The sequence below is a fragment of the Heloderma suspectum genome, chromosome 1 (genome assembly GCF_057233095.1).
Source record: "Heloderma suspectum isolate Gila_16-S chromosome 1, 16-S_ref, whole genome shotgun sequence".
Classification (NCBI taxonomy): Eukaryota; Metazoa; Chordata; class Lepidosauria; order Squamata; family Helodermatidae; genus Heloderma; species Heloderma suspectum.
In genome coordinates this window covers 411,655,375-411,674,778 of record NC_139458.1, presented here as the reverse complement: position 1 = coordinate 411,674,778, position 19,404 = coordinate 411,655,375, and the positions used below count along the sequence as shown (strand labels likewise).

The 19,404-nt window shown below is 46.0% G+C and overlaps 1 protein-coding gene across 6 annotated transcripts in view; it reads left to right on the top strand.

The window, feature by feature from the left end:
- SRBD1 (S1 RNA binding domain 1) overlaps positions 1-19,404 on the top strand; it is a 275,489-nt gene that overhangs the window by 26,646 nt on the left and 229,439 nt on the right. For all 6 annotated transcript variants that reach the window (XM_084828969.1, XM_084828968.1, XM_084828967.1 and 3 more), the window contains exons 8-10: positions 3,918-4,014; positions 5,226-5,361; positions 18,174-18,277. In XM_084828969.1, coding sequence (XP_084685095.1) covers positions 3,918-4,014; positions 5,226-5,361; positions 18,174-18,277 — 337 coding nt within the window. The remainder of the gene's footprint in view (positions 1-3,917; positions 4,015-5,225; positions 5,362-18,173; positions 18,278-19,404) is intronic.

Here is a 19,404-nt window from a genome sequence, read left to right as displayed (position 1 = left end):
CACAGCCCGTTCACATGAGCGAATGAACAAACCAGGCAATCTGCCATGAGCTATGGTTTCCTGTTCCATCTGGGCTGGGAAAGTATGGTGAACAGCTTCAGAGCAAGCTTAATATCTAAGTATAACATCCTGGCTTGTTTGGAAGCTGCTAACCAGTTCTGCAGTCTGGACAAAATGGGAAGCCATGGTTAATGGAAGCCGCCTTGGTTTGCTCACTTGCTCACATGAAGCAATTGTGTGCGTGGCCGAAAGGCTTGTTCCTATCTTGGCTTATTAAGCTGAGACACGTTTGTCCGAATGCAAACAGCATAGCTCAATTTGAATTCTGTACTCGGTACGGGGACCAGAGGGGGAGGTTTGCTTGAGCTGGAGCAACTTTGCTGTTATTGCCTTAACTCAGGGGTGTAGAACCCCAGGGGCCAAATCTGGCCCTCCAGAGAGCCACGGCCCCTTCCCTTGGCCCCACCCCTTTCCCCAAACCACCAGTTGTTTGATTTGCTTTTATGTAGTTTTTTCCCCCATTCTGAAAGAGCTTTAAGCTACAATATGCTGGTATTTTGGCCTTTGGCTCTGCCCACTTTTGCCTTTGGCCCCACCCACCACTGGAATGTGGCTCCTGGAACCTTCTCTGAAATGGAATGTGGCCCTTGGGTTCAAGGAGCTTCTGCTCCTTAACTGCAGTCTTGGAGAATAGTTTCTAAACAGACCCAGAGAGCCTAGCTGAGAACCACTTGCAATTAGGACCCTTGTTAATTTCATATAGAACGAAACTGATAGCAGGTGTTACAGTACAGGATGGTAATCATGGTCTATTTTGAGGGGAGGGGAAATTACTATTGAAATAAGTGGTCTTTTTTGCTTCTACTTTCCACCACAAAGTCTCAGTCTCTTTCTCTGTGTGTGTCTCTGTGTGTAATTATAGATAAATCTGTAGGGGGCAATCTTAGACAACAAAATGCATTGGATTTATGGGGTTTTTTTTCAGCAGAGGAACAAATATTTTCTGGTTCAAGTTTAAAGAGTGTTTTTTTTAAAAAAATGCTAATGCTGAGCAATATTTTGTTGGGACAAGCTCTAAATTTGCACTTATTAGGTAAACAATCTTTGGTAAAGTGGGAATGTTTCAATTATTCCAACTCGGTACTGAAGGCAAAATAACTGGATAGCTAGATACTTCCTAAATGTAAGGCTGGGGTGCACAACTCATGGCTGGGGGGTTCCATGCAGCCCCCTAGGTCTTGACTGTGCCCCCCCCCCGGTGCCCTGATCCACTCCTTCCCCCAGTGATCCTGAGCAGTGGTGAGGAAGGAGCGAACTGTATTGCTGGGATGCGTGTGCATGGATGTGTGCGTGGCCGGCCCCCAAGCCAGCATATCACATGTGGTCCTCAGGACTGAAAAGGTTGCATGCCCCTGGTGTAAGGGATCGTCCACAGTGTTGTAAATCAAAACACTGGCTTTACCCCGATCCTCCCGCCTTATCATCATCATCATTTAATTCATATGCCGCTTTCCCACAAAAACTGCCCCAAACAGCTAACGAAACAGCAATACAACAAAAAAGCATACCAATACATCATTATAATAGGACCTCATTACAATCACAGACAACTCATTTCACTGATACTAACATAATGACGTTTCAGATTAATTACAAAATAGGCAAAATCAAGCATTGCAACACAATATCAGTTATCTTTCAATACTGTGTAAACTAGAGCCCAATAAACTAAATCTTTCCTATGCGTTAAAGCTTTAATAAGCACTATGAATTGCAACAGCTATGCCAGGAAAACAAAGTTCAGAAAATAGCAGCCAGGTTTCTTACAGCCGGCAGCAGATCTCTCCCATGCTCCACTCTCACACGCTGGTGAAGTTTTCAAGACTCCAACAGAGACAAGGGTGGTGGTGTTCTGTCTCTTCCCCTGTGCTCTGGATGTCTGGAATGATTCGGAAACAGCAGCGGTCCAAAATAGGGCAGCAAGATTGTTAACAGGGACTGGTCAACGAGCTCATATTATGCCAGTACTTTTCCTGCTGCACTGGCTGCCAGTCCATTTCCGGGCCCAATTCAAAGTGCTGATATCAACATTCAAAGCCCTTAACGGCTTGGGGCCAGGTTATCTGCAGGTTCGCCTCCTCCCATATGTGCCTGCCTGGACCTTAAGATAATCCGCGGTGGCTCTCCTCCGTGAGCCCCTGCCAAAGGAAGTGAGGCAGGTGGCTACTAGGAGGAGGGCTTTTCTGCTGTGGCACCCTGGCTGTGGAATGAGCTCCCTAGTGAGGTTTGCCTGGCACCTACATTGTATTCTTTCCGGCACCAGATGAAGACCTTTTTATTTTCCCAGGCATTTTAGCTTTCTAGACTTTTAGCTTTGCTGTTTTAAATCTGTATTTTAAATCCCTGCATTGCTGCTAGGTTTTATTCTGGTTGTATTGTTATACTGTGGTTTTAATGTTTTATATATTTTATATTGTTTTATTATGTGCCCTTTTGTTTTAATTTTTGTGAATCGCCCAGACAGCTTCGGCTATTGGGCGGTATGGAAATGAAATAAATAAATAAAAATGTTTTTGCTGCTCCTGGAGGGCCTGTGGTGGCTGCAGATACATACCCAGCTATTCTGGAAACCAGGTGTTTTCAATTTCCCCAAGGTAGAACTCACCATACTCCACTCTGTCATGGTGGTGCAGTTCTCAAGGCGCCAACAGAGACAAAGGTGGTGGCATTCAGTCTCTTCCCCTGTGCTTTGGGTGTTTCTGCTGCTCCAAATGGCTTCTAGTCCTGATGGTTATGTGCTACCTCCTGTATCAGAGGCAGCATGCTTATGTACACCAGTTGCTGGGGAACAGGGCTGGGAGGGTGCTGTTGCACTGATGTCCTGCTTGTGGGTTTCCTGTGGGCAGCTGGCTGGCCACTGTGTGAACAGAATGCTGGACTACATGGACCTTGGTCTGATCCAGCTGGGCTCTTCTTAGGCTCTTAACTGCTATTACACAATGGAGGCTTTCTCAAGTCTCCGTTCCAAGACAGTTTTGCTTAATACAGTGGGAATATATTAATAAAGAAATTGGCATCTCAAAGCAGACACCAAGATTTTTCAGGGAAGGTTTGAGGTCATCTTTAGGGACCAGTTCATGTTTTTCACTCATTGGGTGGCATACGTCCAGTTTTTCCGCCCATAAGCTGCCTCAACTCAATTCCCCCCCCCCCGCCCCGCATTTCCCCACTCCCACTGCAGTCCTCTGTCCTGCATCCAAGGTCTTTTCTCAGGAGAGGCCTTTTAGGGCCTGCCAGGAGCTGCAGTGGGGGATGATGGAAAACCCCTTTGCGCTTGCTTACTAACTTACGAAAAACAGCAGCATCGTAAACAAAACTCCGCAGATCAGATAAGCACAGCTAAAGAAAATAGTTTCAACAGTCTTTCAGATGATTCCAAGGGGGGAGTTATGCAGCAAAGGTGTCACTAAGAAGGCCTTACCTTGCATACTTACCAAGTGCATTTCAGATGATGGGGGCGGGGGAGGGATGCAGAGCCTCCCTAGATCTTAACAGGCAGTCAGAGTCTTGGCAGGAGCCAGATATCTCCGACCAAAACCTTATGGGCGTTTAAAGTTTCCAGCTCAAGCCATTGACCTCAGGGACCCTGAGCTGAAAACCCTCCAGGTCTTAGCTGCGGATTTAGCTGCCCATGGGCTTACCCTGACCTTGGTTTGCGGTCACAACCATTTTTTGATTAGTCTGCAGTTGCCATTGTAATCGGGGGGTTTAAAACTACCTTTAATTGTTGGATTTTGTAAGCTGCCTTGAGGTCTCCATGTTGCCATCTTGGCCGTGTGCACACATTTTGAAACAATTTTTTTTAAAAAAAGGAATAATATAAGGGGCAAACTTTTTATTTTTTTTTATTTTTTTAGGACTTTCTGCCATCGATGAAGTAAAATCTGGGGTGCAGCACATCTTGGCTGACATGATCGCTAAAGATAAAGAGACATTGGATTTCATCAGAGATCTGTAAGTGTCTTTGTTACAGCAGACTGCTTTTATTCTAGGCCACTGCGTTCTTGTTTGTTCAGCTTCTATGGATTCTCCTCTGTGTCTCTTCCTATGCAAGGGGCTTACTAGGCCCTGATGCAGCGGGAGAATAACTTCGGCTTTTCTGTTGAGTCCGATCAGCTTCTGCAAAAAAAAAGCCCCATCCGTGGCCAGCTGTGTAACAGTGCTGAGTGAGCTCTCAAAATCTGTCCTATTAAATCTGGGTTATGTAATGCAGTTATAGCATGCTTGCGCTCCCATACTTGAGTTAATGGTGGGGTGAGGGCCGGGGGAACAGTAGTTCAGTTGTGGAGGACCTGCTCTGCCTGCAGAGTTTAATTTCTGGCATCTCCAGTGAAAAGAGTCAGCAAAAGGTGATGGGAAGGCCCTCTGGCTGAGATCTGGGAGGATACTGAGCTAGAGGAAAAATCACCTGACCTGGTATAAGGCAGCTTCCTAATGTCCACTTAAAATTTAAAGGTCAAATAATAAGGAAGGGACTCACCAGAGGGCACTCTGCCAAGGTGCCCCTCAAACCTCGAGCTGGTCTAGATGGTAACCATTTGCTTGATAAGATCGTCAGGGACATGAAGCAGGTACCTCACGGCCAGAGTCATAGACTTAGCCCAGGGGTTCCCAACCTTTTTAGTCCATTGGGCATATTTGGATTTTTGAGAGAGTGTCATGGGCATTCCCACAAAATGGCTGCCATGGAGGAGCTTGGCATTCACAAAATGGCTGCTATGGTGGGTGTGGCCAGTTGCAGAAGGCAAACTGTTGAAGCTAAAAGAAAAATAAGTGGCCCAAGTCAGAGGTGAGGTCTGAGTTCCAAAACACAAAACCCCTCTTTTGAATACACAGTTTTCTGTTCCAACACCCATTTCACAGAAGGCAAACTTAGGAGGCGCAGAGACAAGTAAGTTTGCCAAGAAATGGAGCACAAGGCAGAGGTGGGGTCTGATCCCCAAACGTCAAATCGCATACTCCCGCCCATCCTGCAACACAGATGCAAGGGCATGTGTGCGCACACACGAAAATACCCATTTTACAGAAAGCAAACTAGTGATGTTCAGAGAAATACACACACAGGGAAAACACCCACCCATTCCACATGCTCATACAAAAAGTTCACAAAAATGTTACTCATGTACAGGGGGAAATTCTGTTCACTTTTCTTTTTTTAAATATAGATGCCAAAGAAAGTACGTTTGCATTCAGTCATCTTTGGCAAAAGTGACCTCCAAAAAAGCCAATGAGAAAGACGTCAACAAATTTCATTTGTACCAGAATTTTTCTTGCAATATAAGGAACATCCAGCATCACCAGGTATGTGTGTCGTCATGGCATAAAGGAGATTTTAAAAACAGAACAACAAAGAAGAAAATAAAAAGCTAGATATTCTGCTCATCTCCTCTAGAAAATGTATTTCCTGATCTGTTTTCCTATTGCCTAAGGTAACCTTGTTTTCTTGGAAAAAATAACCTAAAATCCCACTGGCACTGGTTGGGTTCACACAATGCGACAGACCAGAGTATGAGTTGAGTGTGGGTTATCATTCAACTGTGGGTTGTTGAATCATGAATTGTTCTGTTTTGTGAACCCAGCTGCACTAACAGACCATGGTTTGTTAACCTTGAACAACCCACAGTTCACAATCCAACAAAAACTATGGCTTCAAACTTTTTGGAAAAAAAATAGCACTTTTTTTTTTTTAACCTGGGTATGTGAACATTTCAAAATATTTTATTTTCCTGGGCCACTGTTGTACATGATGTTGGGCTATTATACAGCTTTGTGTTTGGACACAGTGTACTCTCCCTACCTGCTGACTTGAGTGCTCTCCTCTCCTCCGGCATGGAAAGGAGGAGGAGATGGGAAGCTTCTGCCTCCATTTTAGATTAACCACAGTTTAGCATGTTTTCCAAACTTTAAGCTGTGGTTAATCTTAGTTATGGTTAGTCAAAACAAACCAGCTTCAAACTGATTTAAAGCTGGCTTGTTTCCACTAAGCATAGGTAAGATTAACTACAGTTTGTCTGGGTTCAAACAATATGACGAGCTGTGATTAATCCAAAATGGAAGTGAAAGCATCTGAACTCCTTAACAGCTGTGCCAGAGGGAGAATTGGCGGGGGGAGCATGCAGGCCCACAAAAGAGGCTAGGCTTGTTGTTGTTGTTGTTGTTGTTCAGTCGTTCAGTCGTGTCCGACTCTTCGTGACCCCATGGACCATAGCACGCCAGGCCTTCCTGTCCTGCGCTCTCTCCCGGAGTGTGCTCAAGTTCATATTCATTGCATCGGTGATGCTATCTAGCCATCTCATCCTCTGTCGTCCCCTTCTCCTTTTGCCTTCAGTCTTTCCCAGCATCAGGGTCTTTTCCAGGGAGTTTTCTCTTCGCATTAGGTGGCCAAAATATTTGAGCTTCAGCTTCAGTATCTGTCCTTCCAGTGAGCACTCAGGGTTGATTTCCTTTAGGATTGACTGATTTGACCTCCTTGCAGTCCAGGGGACTCGTAAGAGTCTTCTCCAGCACCACAGTTCGAAAGCATCAATTCTTCGGCGCTCAGCCTCCCTTATAGTCCAGCTCTCACAGCCATACATTACTACTGGGAAAACCATAGCTTTGATTAGACGGACCTTTGTCGGCAATGTGATGTCTCTGCTTCTTACTACGCTGTCTAGGTTTGCCATAGCTTTCCTCCCAAGGAGCAAGCGTCTTTTAATTTCATGGCTACAGTCACCATCTGCGGTGATCTCGGAGCCCAAGAAAGTAAAATCTGTCACTGCTTCCATTTCTTCCCCTTCTATATGCCAGGAAGTGATGGGGCCAGATGCCATGATCTTAGTTTTTTTAATGTTGAGTTTCAAACCAGCTTTTGGACTCTCCTCTTTCACCCTCAACAAGAGGCTCTTGAGATCCTCTTCGCTTTCTGCCATTAGGGTGGTATCATCTGCATATCAGAGGTTGCTGATAATTCTCCCGGCAATCTTAATTCCGACCTGTGATTCATCCAACCCGGCGTTTCTCATGATGTACTCTGCATATAAGTTAAATAAGCAGGGTGACAATATGCAGCCTTGTCGTACTCCTTTCCCAATTTTGAACCACTCGGTTGTTCCATGTCTGGTTCTTACTGTTGCTTCTTGATCCTCGTACAGGTTTCTCAGGAGACAGGTAAGGTGGTCTGGTACTCCCATCACTTTAAGAATTTGTCACAGTTTGTTGTGATCCACACAAAGCATTGACTTTAGCATAGTCAATGAAGCAGAAATAGACGTTTTTCTGGAATTCTCTTGCTTTCTCCATGATCCAGCGAACGTTGGCGATTTGATCTCTAGTTCCTCTGCCTCTTCGAAACCCAGCTTGTACTTCCGGTAGTTCTTGGTTCGCATACTGCTGAAGCCTAGCTTGTAGGATTTTGAGCATCACCTTGCTGGCATGTGAAATGAGCGCAATTGTGCGGTAGTTTGAACACTCTTTGGCGTTGCCCTTCTTTGGAATTGGAATGTAAACTGACCTTTTCCAGTCTTGCGGCCATTGTTGAGTGTGTCAGATTTGTTGGCATATTGAATGCAGCACTTTAACAGCATCATCTTTTAGGATCTTAAATAGCTCAGCTGGAATACTGTCATCTCCGCTAGCTTTGTTGTTACTAATGCTTCCTAAGGCCCACTTGACTTCACTCTCGAGGATGTCCGGCTCAAGTTCAGTGACCGCACTATCATGGCTATCAGGGACATTGAGATCTTTCCTGTATAGTTCTTCTGTGTATTCTTGCCACCTCTTCTTAATCTCATCTGCTTCTGTTAGGTCCCCACCTTCTTTGTCCTTTATCATGCCCGTCTTTGCACAAAACATTCCCTTGATATCTCCAATTTTCTTGAAGAGATCTCTAGTCTTTCCCATTCTGTTGTTTTCCTTGATTTCTTTGCATTGTTCATTTAAGAAGGCCTTCTTGTCTCTCCTTGCTATTCTCTGGAACTCTGCATTCAGTTGGATATATCTTCCCCTTTCTCCCTTGCTTTTCGCTTCCCTTCTTTCTTCAGCTATTTGTAAAGCCTCATCAGACAGCCACCTGGCTTTCTTGCATTTCTTTTTCTTTGGGATGGATTGAGTTGCTGCCTCCTGAACAATGTTACGGACCTCCGTCCATAGTTCCTCAGGCACTCGGTCTATCAGGTCTAATCCCTGAAATCTATTCCTCACCTCCACTGTATATTCATAAGGGATATGATTGAGGTCATACCTGAATGGTTTAGTGCTTTTCCCTACGTTCTTCAATTTAAGCTGAAATTTTGCAACAAGACGCTCACGATCTGAGCCACAGTCAGCTCCAGGTCTTGTTTTGACTGACTGTATAGAGCTTCTCCATCTTTGGCTGCAAAGGACATAATCAATCTGATTTTGATATTGACCATTTGGTGATGTCCATGTGTAGAGTCGTCTCTTGTGCTGTTGGAAAAGAGTGTTTGCTATGATCAGCGTGTTCTCTTGGCAAAACTCTATTAGCTTTTGTCCTGCTTCATGTTGTACACCAAGGCCATGCCTGCCTGTTATCCCGGTGATTTCTTGACTTCCTACTTTAGCATTCCAATCCCCTATGATGAAGAGGACATCTTTTTTTGGTGTTAGTTCTAGAAGATGTTGTAGGTCTTCATAGAATCGATCAACCTCAGCTTCTTCGTCATCAGTGTTTGGAGCATAGACTTGAATTACTGTGATGTTGAATGGTTTGCCTTGGATTCGTACTGAGATCATTCTATCATTTTTAAGATTGTACCCCAGTACTGCTTTTCCCACCCTTTTGTTGACTATGAGTGCTACTCCATTTCTTCTAAGGGATTCTTGCCCACAATAGTAGATATGACGGTCACCTGAATTAAATTCGCCCATGCCTGTCCATTTTAGTTCACTGATTCCGAAGATGTCGATGTTCAATCTTGCCATCTCATGTTTGACCACCTCCAGCTTACCCTGATTCATTGATCTTACATTCCAGGTTCCTAAACAATATTGTTCTTTACAGCATTGGATTTTCTTTTCACCACCAGACACATCCAGAGCTGAGTGTCCTTTCGGTTTTGGCCCAGCCACTTCACTCTTTCTGGCGCTACTTGGAAATTCCCTCTGCTCTTTCCCAGTAGTATATTGGACACCTTCCGACCTGAGGGGCTCATCTTCCGGCGTCATCTCTTTTAGCCTTGTGATACATTCCATGGGGTTTTCTTGGGAAGAATACTGGAGTGGGTTGCCGTTTCCTTCTCCAGTGGACCACATTTTGTCAGAACTCTTTGCCATGACCTGTCCGTCTTGGGTGGCCCTGCACGGCATAGCTTATGGCTTCACTGAGTTACGCAAGCCCCTTTGCCACAACAAGGCAGTGATCCATGAAGCCTAGACATTTCTAGGCTGTCTGTGGAGGAAGGGAAATTCCATCCTCTGTAGCCAGCATGGAAACGTGGGCTATAGTCGCTTAGGAAGCTAGTTCTTGTAATGCAGAACAATAGCTTAGTGTTCCATCTGATCCAGCCCATTGTAATGTTTTTCTCCGAACAGTCACTGGCTAGTTTGTTCAGCCTTGTAAATAAGCTCAAAAAAGGTACTGGCATTTTTAATTTTTTTTTTACCAACCTGCTAGTTGCCTACATTTCTAGGCTTTATGTGGAGGAAGGGAAATCCCATCCTCTGCAGCCAGCATGGAAACGTGGGCTATAGTCGCTTAGGAAGCTAGTAAAACTAATGTGCCTTCTTTCAAGCAGATCTGTCAGCCCACCGTATTTTTGTGCTGGTTGTGGAGGAAGCAACTATCTTCCCTCCGCAACTAGCATAGAAACCAGGCAGGCTGGCAGAGGAAGGATGGAGCAGTGTGTCCCTCCCCCATCAGGTGGAATTCCTGGTCACCTATGGTGACCACTTAAGTTGTTAAATATGAGGCGGACTGTGCTATTGGGCAGGGTGTCAGGTCTAATTAATCCATATCCAAAGTTCTGACTTTCCTCCTTGCTATCACACACGGGCTATTGTACATCCTCCCACATTCTTTGCAGGAGGCATAATTGCGCAGCATCTACTTCAAGCAGCCATGGGGCTGATTTGGACATAAACCATAGTGTTACATGCATGAGATTTGAAGGGCCTTGAGCTTTTGAGCTCTCCTCTTCCCTCTCCTCTTTTGTGTACCACAGGAGGAAATCAGTAGCTTCTACTTCTGGCTTTAAACCAACCAGAGTTTCCTTTTGCACCTGAACTCTGGGAACTCTGATTAGTTTAAAGTCAATCAATCTCTCTCTCTTTCTCTCTCTCTCTGTATGACACCCTCCCCCCATATATCCTGCTCTTGTCTCAAGAAGCTCAGGGTGGAAGACATGGGGATAATCCCATTTTTTGTGTGTACAACATTCCTGTGAGGCTAGGTTGAGAGATGGTGACTGATACAAGTTTACCTGTTTGAGATTCATGGCTGGGTGGGTTGGTTTGTTTAAAAGACTTAGAAGCTGCCTTTCAGGGTAAACCTTCCCTAGGCAACAAAACTAAAACCACAAAAGATAAAACAAAGAACAGTAATAAAAAAATGATAAAACTGGAATGAACAGTTAAAACCAGACACAGTACTATAATGGCCCCGGTAAAATCCCAACTGTATTACAGGCCAAGTTAAACAAATTAGTTTTGGGGGCCCACCAGAAAGCCTGTAATGATAAGATCTAGTGGATCTCAGTTGGAGCAGAATTCCACAAGCAGGGGACCACTACCAAGGATGCCCTATTCCTGCCAGCCTACCTGCCTGGACAGGTGGGCACACAAGCAGGGCCTCTGGTGTTGATCTCAGAGTGAATGCAGGTTGCTATGGGTGAAGGCAGTCATTCAAGTATCTGAGCCCAGGTCTCCCCAGTCCAAGTCCTATGTTTGGTCCGCTGCTCCTTCACGGCACCAGTCTGCTCCTTCTCAGGCCCTCCATGTAACGCTGCTCCTGAGAGCTTCAATCTGTGAACGGTGAGGCTGCAAAAGTGCAGGCCTCTGAATGCTTCAGGGTGAGATACAGGGGACTGTCTTGGCTTTGAGGTGAATTACGTGGCCATTTTGTGATGATATTTCCAGTCAGTGGATGACTTGGGAGGGGGAGGTGATGCTGGAGCCTGAAGGGGCCCATCTGCACTTTGCACGTCTTGGGGTGAGGGGTTGGTGGTGGGGGGCAAACGGAATTGAGCCATGGCCACAACTCATTAACCCAACAGAAAGATCTGCAGTTGGCCTTTAGCATGAGCAAGCTGTTTCTCCAGAGGTATGAGGGAACATGCCTTGCTATTCCAGGACAGTGGCTGAAGAAGAATGAAGCATTGAATAGTTTCCTCCTGGGACTGACAAGAGTTTGGAAGGCTTACTTTATTCTTCCCCATCTTTGAACCTCTCCCCTTTTTTTGAAGTTGTGCCCTAAGCCCCAGTTTGTTCAGTTTTTGTTCTACCGTTTTCTAAATCTGACCTCAGACATCTCGGCTGATGTCATGTCTCCTGTGTCAATTGTTGCTATGTGGAATGGCTCGGAGAGCATCCACATGATTGAGGAATGCTCTGAGCCACTTGACATTAAACCTGTCACTTGAAATTGGTCTGAAGCAGCAAGAAAAGGTTAGATAATTGTAATTAAAGGTGACCTAAAAGGATGGTGTGTGTGTGTTTCTCTCTCTCTCTCTCTCTCTGTCTTTGTGTGTGTGTGTGTGTGTGTGTGTGTATAAAAACTGTGAACTTCTCTTATGTGTTATAGTTCCCATTACCAAGGTGAAAAAAGACATTCAGTATCTTCTTTACTCACTCTCTCTCTCTCTCTCTCTCTGTAGTGCTGGGGTCTCAAATTTAGTGCCCGTTGACACCAGTATGCCCATGCCCACCTCTCTTGGCATCCACCAAGCTCCCTTTCCCACCTGTTATTATATGTTATTTCTTTACATTTGTTTACTTTATTTTTATTTGGGAGGCTGGCATGCCACAAAATGAAGTTCTGCCCTTCAGCACCATCTTTATTTGGGGTCAAAAGAGTGGTTTTGTGATTTTGAGCTCAAACCCCACTTCTGCGTTTTCCTCAGGTTCTTGGACAAGTTAGTTTTCATTTAGTCTCACCAGTTTGCTATCTGGGGAATGGGTGTTTTATGACTGGCCATGGCCAATATGACAACCATTTTATGAAAGAGCAAGCCCCCCCCCCATGGCAACCATTTTATGAAGCCACGTATTACATTTTCTCAAAATCCCAAATGTGTCCACTGACCCCAATAGGTTGGGGACCCCTGCTATAGAGGAACATAGTTAAAAGTTTGTTTTGGGGTGTTGTTTCTTCTTCTAGATACATCATCTTCTAGATAAATTCCAGTTGAATTCCAGACACTACTCTGGGACTAAACACCACAGAGTGAGTCGTGATAAAACATTTTCCAGTTTCCTAACCATGCTTAAGAGTATGCCTGGCATCACCATCCTCTACTGCCTGCCCTGGGCCCTCTTTACAATTCATTTTCGTGTTCATTGCTGGATGACCACCATTTTAAATTTTCCACAATGCCCCAATGTAGTGTTGCTCTAAGGCATTGTGGGAAATTAAAATGGCACTCAGCTTGGTGCCGATCAGGGGAGTACTGGCACTGGGTGAGCCCACTAGGAGAGGCTCTGGTGTTGGAGGGGACCCACCAGATGACACTGTGCCAAGGGCCCCCTCAAGCCCGGGGTTAACCCTGGTTAACGCATCAGAAGCACCATAGAGTTTCCATCTCCTCCCTTCCGCATGAACTCACCCCTTCCATTTTCATTTTCAACCGTGGTGCAGTGTTACGTCTGCAGCAAGGTTAATATCAGGGATATGATGGGACTGCATCTCCCAACAGTCCTAGCCAGCATAGCCAATGGTGAGGGCATGATGGAAGTTGCAGTCCCAAAGTATCTGGAGGGTCATGCATTGCCCTCCTCTGGTTAATACCAGCCGTGGTTAACTTTGTACCAGGGTTTTTCAAGCCAGCTGTAAACTCTAGTATGGGAGTGTCATGCTGCAGCTAATGTTGAAAAGGAAAGGGTGTGGGAGATATGCACAGGAGAGGGAGTGTCTGAGACTCTGAGGCACTACCGATCTTTTAAGCACATGTAGGTGATGGGGAAATGTTACGTTTGCACTCTGGAATGGAGCTGGAGTCTGTGGAATGTGGGTTCCAGTCTGTGCTTTCATTTGTCCTTCAGTTCACTAAGAAGTGAAAAGCCATTTGAGGATTTAGTTGCTAACCTTGAGTTTCACCTTCCTCCTGGAGTCTCCCGAGCCTTTTCAAATGGATTTCCTGTGCTGCATGCTTATGTGCACAAGGGCTGTGATTTGAAATGAGCCCATACACACACAAAAAGCAAAAGACTTCTGGCTGGCAGCCAGAAATGTTCTTTTTACTCCAGATCAATGCATGAACTTCAGCGTCTCTCTCTTCTGCAGCTTGTGAATTTATTTATTTATTGTATGGATTCCCTCTCTCCATTCTTTCTCTCTCAAATTTTAATCTCCTTTCATGTTTCATTTGATATCCTTATGTACCGTTCATTTCCCTGCCCCATTCTTACTTTCAGCTGCCTGGCCTGGCCCTGCCCGGCCTAGCCCAGCCCAGCCTTTTGTAGAAGAACAACCTTATGGACAGGGGAGGGAGATTCTGTGGCCAACCAGGGCAGAAGGTGGGAGTAGAGGAGCAGCGCTTGCTCTCCTCCTTAGCTTTTTGCTGTTGGCTTGTCATTTTTTTAAATTTTCCCCTGGCATTAGTCTTGGTGGGAATGGAACTGAGGACAGCATCTCCAATGTATGGATTTTGTTATATCTGTTCTGTGCATCATGGATTGTGAGGCATTTTTGTTCCTTCATCTGCATATTGGGGGGAGTCAGATTTCTTTCTAGGGCTGTACGCAAAATTTGTTCTATGCAAGTGTGCATTAGCGCAAGTGTGCACTTGCACCAATGCGCATTAGCGCAAGTGCAAATATGCGCAAACCCTCTCCTTCACCAAAGTTAAAACCCGGTCTGCAAGTCTGTGTGACTCAGAAAAGCTGAGAATCCACAGCTTTTCTGAGCTGGAGAATCCCACTGGAGAATCCACAGGTTGGGTTAATAAAAATCCAAACTCATAGAATCATAGGGATGGAAGGGGCCTACAAGACCATGGAGTCCAACCCCCTGCTCAATGCAGGAAGCCTGATTCCCAGGCAGTCTCCCATCCAAGTACTAATCAGGGCTGACCCTGCTTAGCAGACGAGGTCAGGCGCATCAGGATTGGGGAAACTCATTTGAATCTGTTGTGGATTTCTCCAACATGCCTAGCTCCAAGACAGGCATACTCCCACCCCCTCCCCCGCCAATCTGGGTGTGAGTCCAAAGAATGAGGTGACTTTGGATCTGACAGACCCCAAACCTTCCCTGAACTGCCCCTGACATATCCCCAGAATGTCCCCTTCTTACCTGAATTTTTGTTGTGCTTTCTCCCAAATGTTCATTCCCCTTTCAGGCTTTATCTGACACCCTTGTCCACCCTTAATTTCTCTGGCTCAGTCCTCCTTCCAGCACTCTGTTCTTTCGTTTCCTTTTGTAGAAGAGCAACCTAACGGTTGAGAAGATGCTGTTCTCCAGCCAGTGTTTACAAGGGGCTTGAAAATAGGATGCTTTAGTGAAAATCCCTGTGAGCTGGAAGAAGTGGTGCTGTGAGCTGTATTGGATGACATTGTTTGCTTAAAGTATTTTGATTTCACTTGAGAGATGGACATTTTTGCTTTTGTCTCACCCTGTCAAAACGGGATAAATATGAAAAAATGTTTTGTTCAGAAATGCACACCCTCCTAATTCCTGCCATTTGCTTTGGCAGTCAAGGTACCAGATGCTATAATATTTCATATGTAATTTTTATTCTTTGCTGTGTTGTTCAGTGATATGTCAGGGCTGGTATGTCAACAAACACAGGAAAAGCTGAGGAATATAAATTGGTGCTATGTCCCTGGGTCATTTGTAGACCATTGTTTTTAACATATGTGACATGTCTGAGTTAGCTAGTGATTGAATTAAAGTTCATGATTGACATGGAAAGCTTGCTCGCGACAGGGCTGAGGGACTATAGCGTACATCAACATACATGACAACACAGGAATGTCAGCTTTTAACAGCTTTTTAATGGTTTCTGCAAGTCTGATGTATCAGAAATGCATGATTTTGTTAACTTTCCAGAGCATACGGAGAGCAGCGTACATAGCAATTATCTGTTTTCTCTGTGCTGGCTCTTAAAATGCATTTTTATTATTTCATGGAAATTATGAGCTTCCATTAAGTAAGTCAAGAATGAGACTCTATAGAGACCAGTGTGGTGTAGTGTAGTCTCACTCAGCCGAGAAGCTTGGTGGGTGGCTTTGGGCCAGTCGCTCTCTCTCGGCCCAGTCTACCTCCCAGGGTTGTTGTGAGGGTAAATGGATGGGTGTGGGGGGAATCTTTCGGATTTGCTAGCTGTCATGAGAGCAGGTTGTGCTGAAGTGCAGGATAAAAATGGCTTAAGTAGATCTAGCAACTTCCCAGACCTACTATAGATGTAAGGCTGCCCTATTGCTTAACTATGGGTAGGTGAGTGGGAGTTCCCTGTGGACTCATAGGTTAGTATCCAGTGTTAGTCCTACTTAGAGTAGACCCACTTAGGTCTGCTCCAAGGAAATGAATGGGACTTAGGCTACTTATGACTAACCTAGGGCTCATTCGTTTCAATGGGACTACTCTAAGTAAGATTAACATTGGCTACTGCCTATACATTCTGCTCCCCTCACTGGTAGGCTCCCCCCCCCCCACACACACACCACATCCCTTTCAGTTTTGGAAGTAACTTCCGTTACTGTTATGCTAGCGCAGGGCTGGAGAACCTCAGCCCTGGGGTCAAATCCAGCCCGTCTGAGGTCCCAATCCAGTCCTCCAGGGTTCCTGAGAAAACCCTTCCCCCCTCCCCTGGACCACTGATCATTTGGTGGTATCTATCTAACATCTATCTATCAACCTATCTAAAATTATTTCCAGGATGCCTTTAAGGCTGGAACCCCTAAATGACTGGCTTCCTGTTTTTTGTGCACCCCCCCCCCCTGCCTTTTAAAATGCCTCTCATAAGGTTTAGTTACTAGCAGTAAGAATTTTACGCTAAAATATACTGGATTTTTGGGCCCCACCCCACTCATTACTGGAATGCGGCCTCTAAGAGCTTCTCTGAAATGGAAATGGAAATTTCCTGAGGCTGAAAGAGGTTCAACACCCCTGTGTTAGTGTCACAGCTGCTCCAGCATCTTTCTAAAATATGCAACTCTGGTTAGGAGTGGGCATGCAGACTGTAGAAGGGAGGGGAGAGGAGCATGGAAGAGGCTGCAAGGTGCTCCTGATTCTCATTCCCTCTCCGGCAGGCCTTAGGGGTTAATTTCTGAAGAGAAAAAAAGAATGCTGGATGTCCAAGTGGCCAGGAAGTCCCATCAGATGTAGACTGCAATACCTTGGCTCAAGGAGTGTTTTTCTGGGGAGGATCTGAAGGGTTGCCAGCTGATCTGCTTCATGTGCACTGGACGTCCTGCCAGACTGATCAGTAGCTTGGAATAAAGCAGCAAACTGACAGAGTAGATTTCCATTGAAAATATGGTATCCATTCCATGCTCTTCACTAGGTTGGGTTAGCACTGTGCATGGAATTTCTAGCTTGGAATTATCAACCCCATCTCTGTACATAACTTCTGCTTTCTTTGGGAAATGCCAGTAATGCCTGCTTCATCTTAAAAGGCTGGATCTTGCTAAGTTATGGGAGGGACAAGAGCTGAGACCCCAACCACTGAAAATCTGCTTCAGCCACCTCTGCGTTTTGAGACTTCAGGAGGGATTGCTCAATTTCACGCCCAAGGCAGGGGTGGGCGACCTGCGGCCCTTGGGTTGCACGTTGCCCTCAGCCTAATTCCATGCACCCCTCAGCCTAATTTCAAAAGCCGTCTGCCTGCAATCAGTTCAGACCTCTGGCAAGAGTGATCGGCCCCTTCCCTGGCAGCACACCCTGGGAAAGAAGAGGGGGAGAGAGAAAAGGGGGTAGGAAAAAGAAATTCCAGCTCCATGTTTTGGAGGTCCCTTGGGCAAGACACCCTCAGTGGGTCCCCTCCCCTGGTGAGTTTACCTTCTCACCACTATTGTCACCAGCTGCCATTGCTCCTCATCCTCTTTCTCATCATTGCTACCACTTGCTTGCTTGACAGGCAAAGAACCACTGAGCATGGAGGCTGTGGCATCTCCTGCTCCTCCTTCTCACCACCACCGTTGTCTGGGCCAGAGTGAGAGGCAGGTAAAGAAGCAGGCTGCAATGGTGAAGAGGAGGAGAAAGTCCAGGGGCTCTTGTCAGCGCCCCCTACTGGGGCGGGGCCCTCGGCAGGTGCCTGACCATGTCTACCATTGACACTGGCCTTGGCAGAAAGAAAGAGAAAAGGGGTGACCCACCTGCTTTTTGCTCTGGCCCTGCCCCCCCCCCGGTTTTGGCCTTGCTCGCCACCAACATGTGGCACCCAACAGATTACCCAAGAAGCCTAAGTGGATCCCCTCCCCCCAACGTATTCTGCCCCAGAGCCAGACCAAGGAATTTTGCTGCCCAAGGTGAAAAATAAGACAGTGCCCCTCCCATTCCATGTACAAAAGCTGACTGGACTGAGAGATGAATCGTTTTTCAACATTGATGATGGGACAGCATCCACCACTGCACCTGAAGACAGCAAGCTCACTTAGGAGGGGGCAGAGGAGGCCACATGGCACACGGGTCTCTCCTCCAGCGTCTTACTGCCATCTCCCAGGATCTGCTGCCTGGGGCAACTGCTTGACTCTTCCTTATGGTAGGGCCAATCCTGTTCTGCCCTTTTTCTGTGTTTCTGAGGACTCATGGCGTACCTACAGCCATTCCAGTAGTTTTTGCAGGTGGACATATAAAACTGCCTTTATACTGAGTCAAGCCTGTGGTCCCTTTAACTCAGTTCTTTCCCACGAACAACAGAATGGGTTAGAAGTTTGAAGGTATTGACTGGCTTAAGCTTTTCATCTTCTAGCTATTTTGTGTGTCCTTTTTTTTCTTTTACCATTTATATTTTGCCATTTAGATTCTTGCCATTAACCGAGGAGAGAATTTGAAAGTCCTTACGGTGAAGGTCAACGTTCCTGATGGGGTGAAGATTGAATTCTCAAGATGGTGTGTAAATGGAAGGTCTGTATGGGATGCGACCTCATGCATGTCAGTGTTTAATTTGTCTTACTTATAAACACTGTACACTGAATGGATCTCGCATGGGATTATGTTGTAATGGAAAGTAGGTTTTGCCGAATACATTGAAAGTGCACCAGCTATTGGGGATGCTCTAACTCGGGGGCTGACAGGCTTCAGGTATGTGGGACCTATTTTGTTTTTTACCACAACCCCGAAATCCACCAGCCAGAGTTTGGTGCTACAGACATTCACTTAGAACAAAGATGGGGAACCTGTTTTGGGGGGCAAATTGCCCCTGCCAGGACCTCCATGGGCTGGATGATATCAGTGGGCGGGGCCACTCTCATTGATGTTATTGGACGTTCTGCCCCACCATTTTGCCTTCTTCCCTGCTGAAAGAGGCATTGTCAGGGTGGAAACTGAGCACATAGAGCCCCAGAGCAGTTCTGATTCTGAGGAGGAACAGCAATCCGTGAGAGAGGAGCTTGCTCATCTCTCACAGGAACAGTAGCTGGCAGAGATTCCTCCTGCCAGCATTCCTGGGATACATAGTGACCCTGGCAGTGAGAGAGCGCTGGAAGGGGCCTTGCTGGACGCTTGGCGCAGATGCAGGGAGCGATGACAGCTGGAGGACGCGGAAAGGAGGCGCTCCGCTCGTTTGGCGCTCAAACAACGGTCGCGTCCCGAGGACCCAAGGGAAAGAGGGAGGATCTCTCCCTAGCCCATAAGTTCAGAGTCTTCCCGCAGTTCTCCTTCAAATGGGGATCAACTGCCTTACCTGGAGCTTAGGCTACTCTGCTATCTATCCCCAGTGCAGTTCCTTGCTTAGTCACTAGTGATTAGCATCTGTAAGAGTCATAAAGTAATAAAGGAATAAAGCCTTGGAAAGAATCCTCGTTGTCTGTGTCCTGAGTTGGCTATTGGACGGGACTGCAAGAGGCAGCTAGGGCGCTCCCGACAGGCATGGAGTTCTGTGCCTGTCTCAGCACAGAGAAAGGGACTTGGCTAGTTTATTTATATTTATTTATTTAAAATATTTCTTGGCTGCCTTTCAGGGCAGAAGCCCTCCCAAGGCGGCTTACAACAATAAAATACATAAAAACAATTAAAATATTAAAAGCGATAAA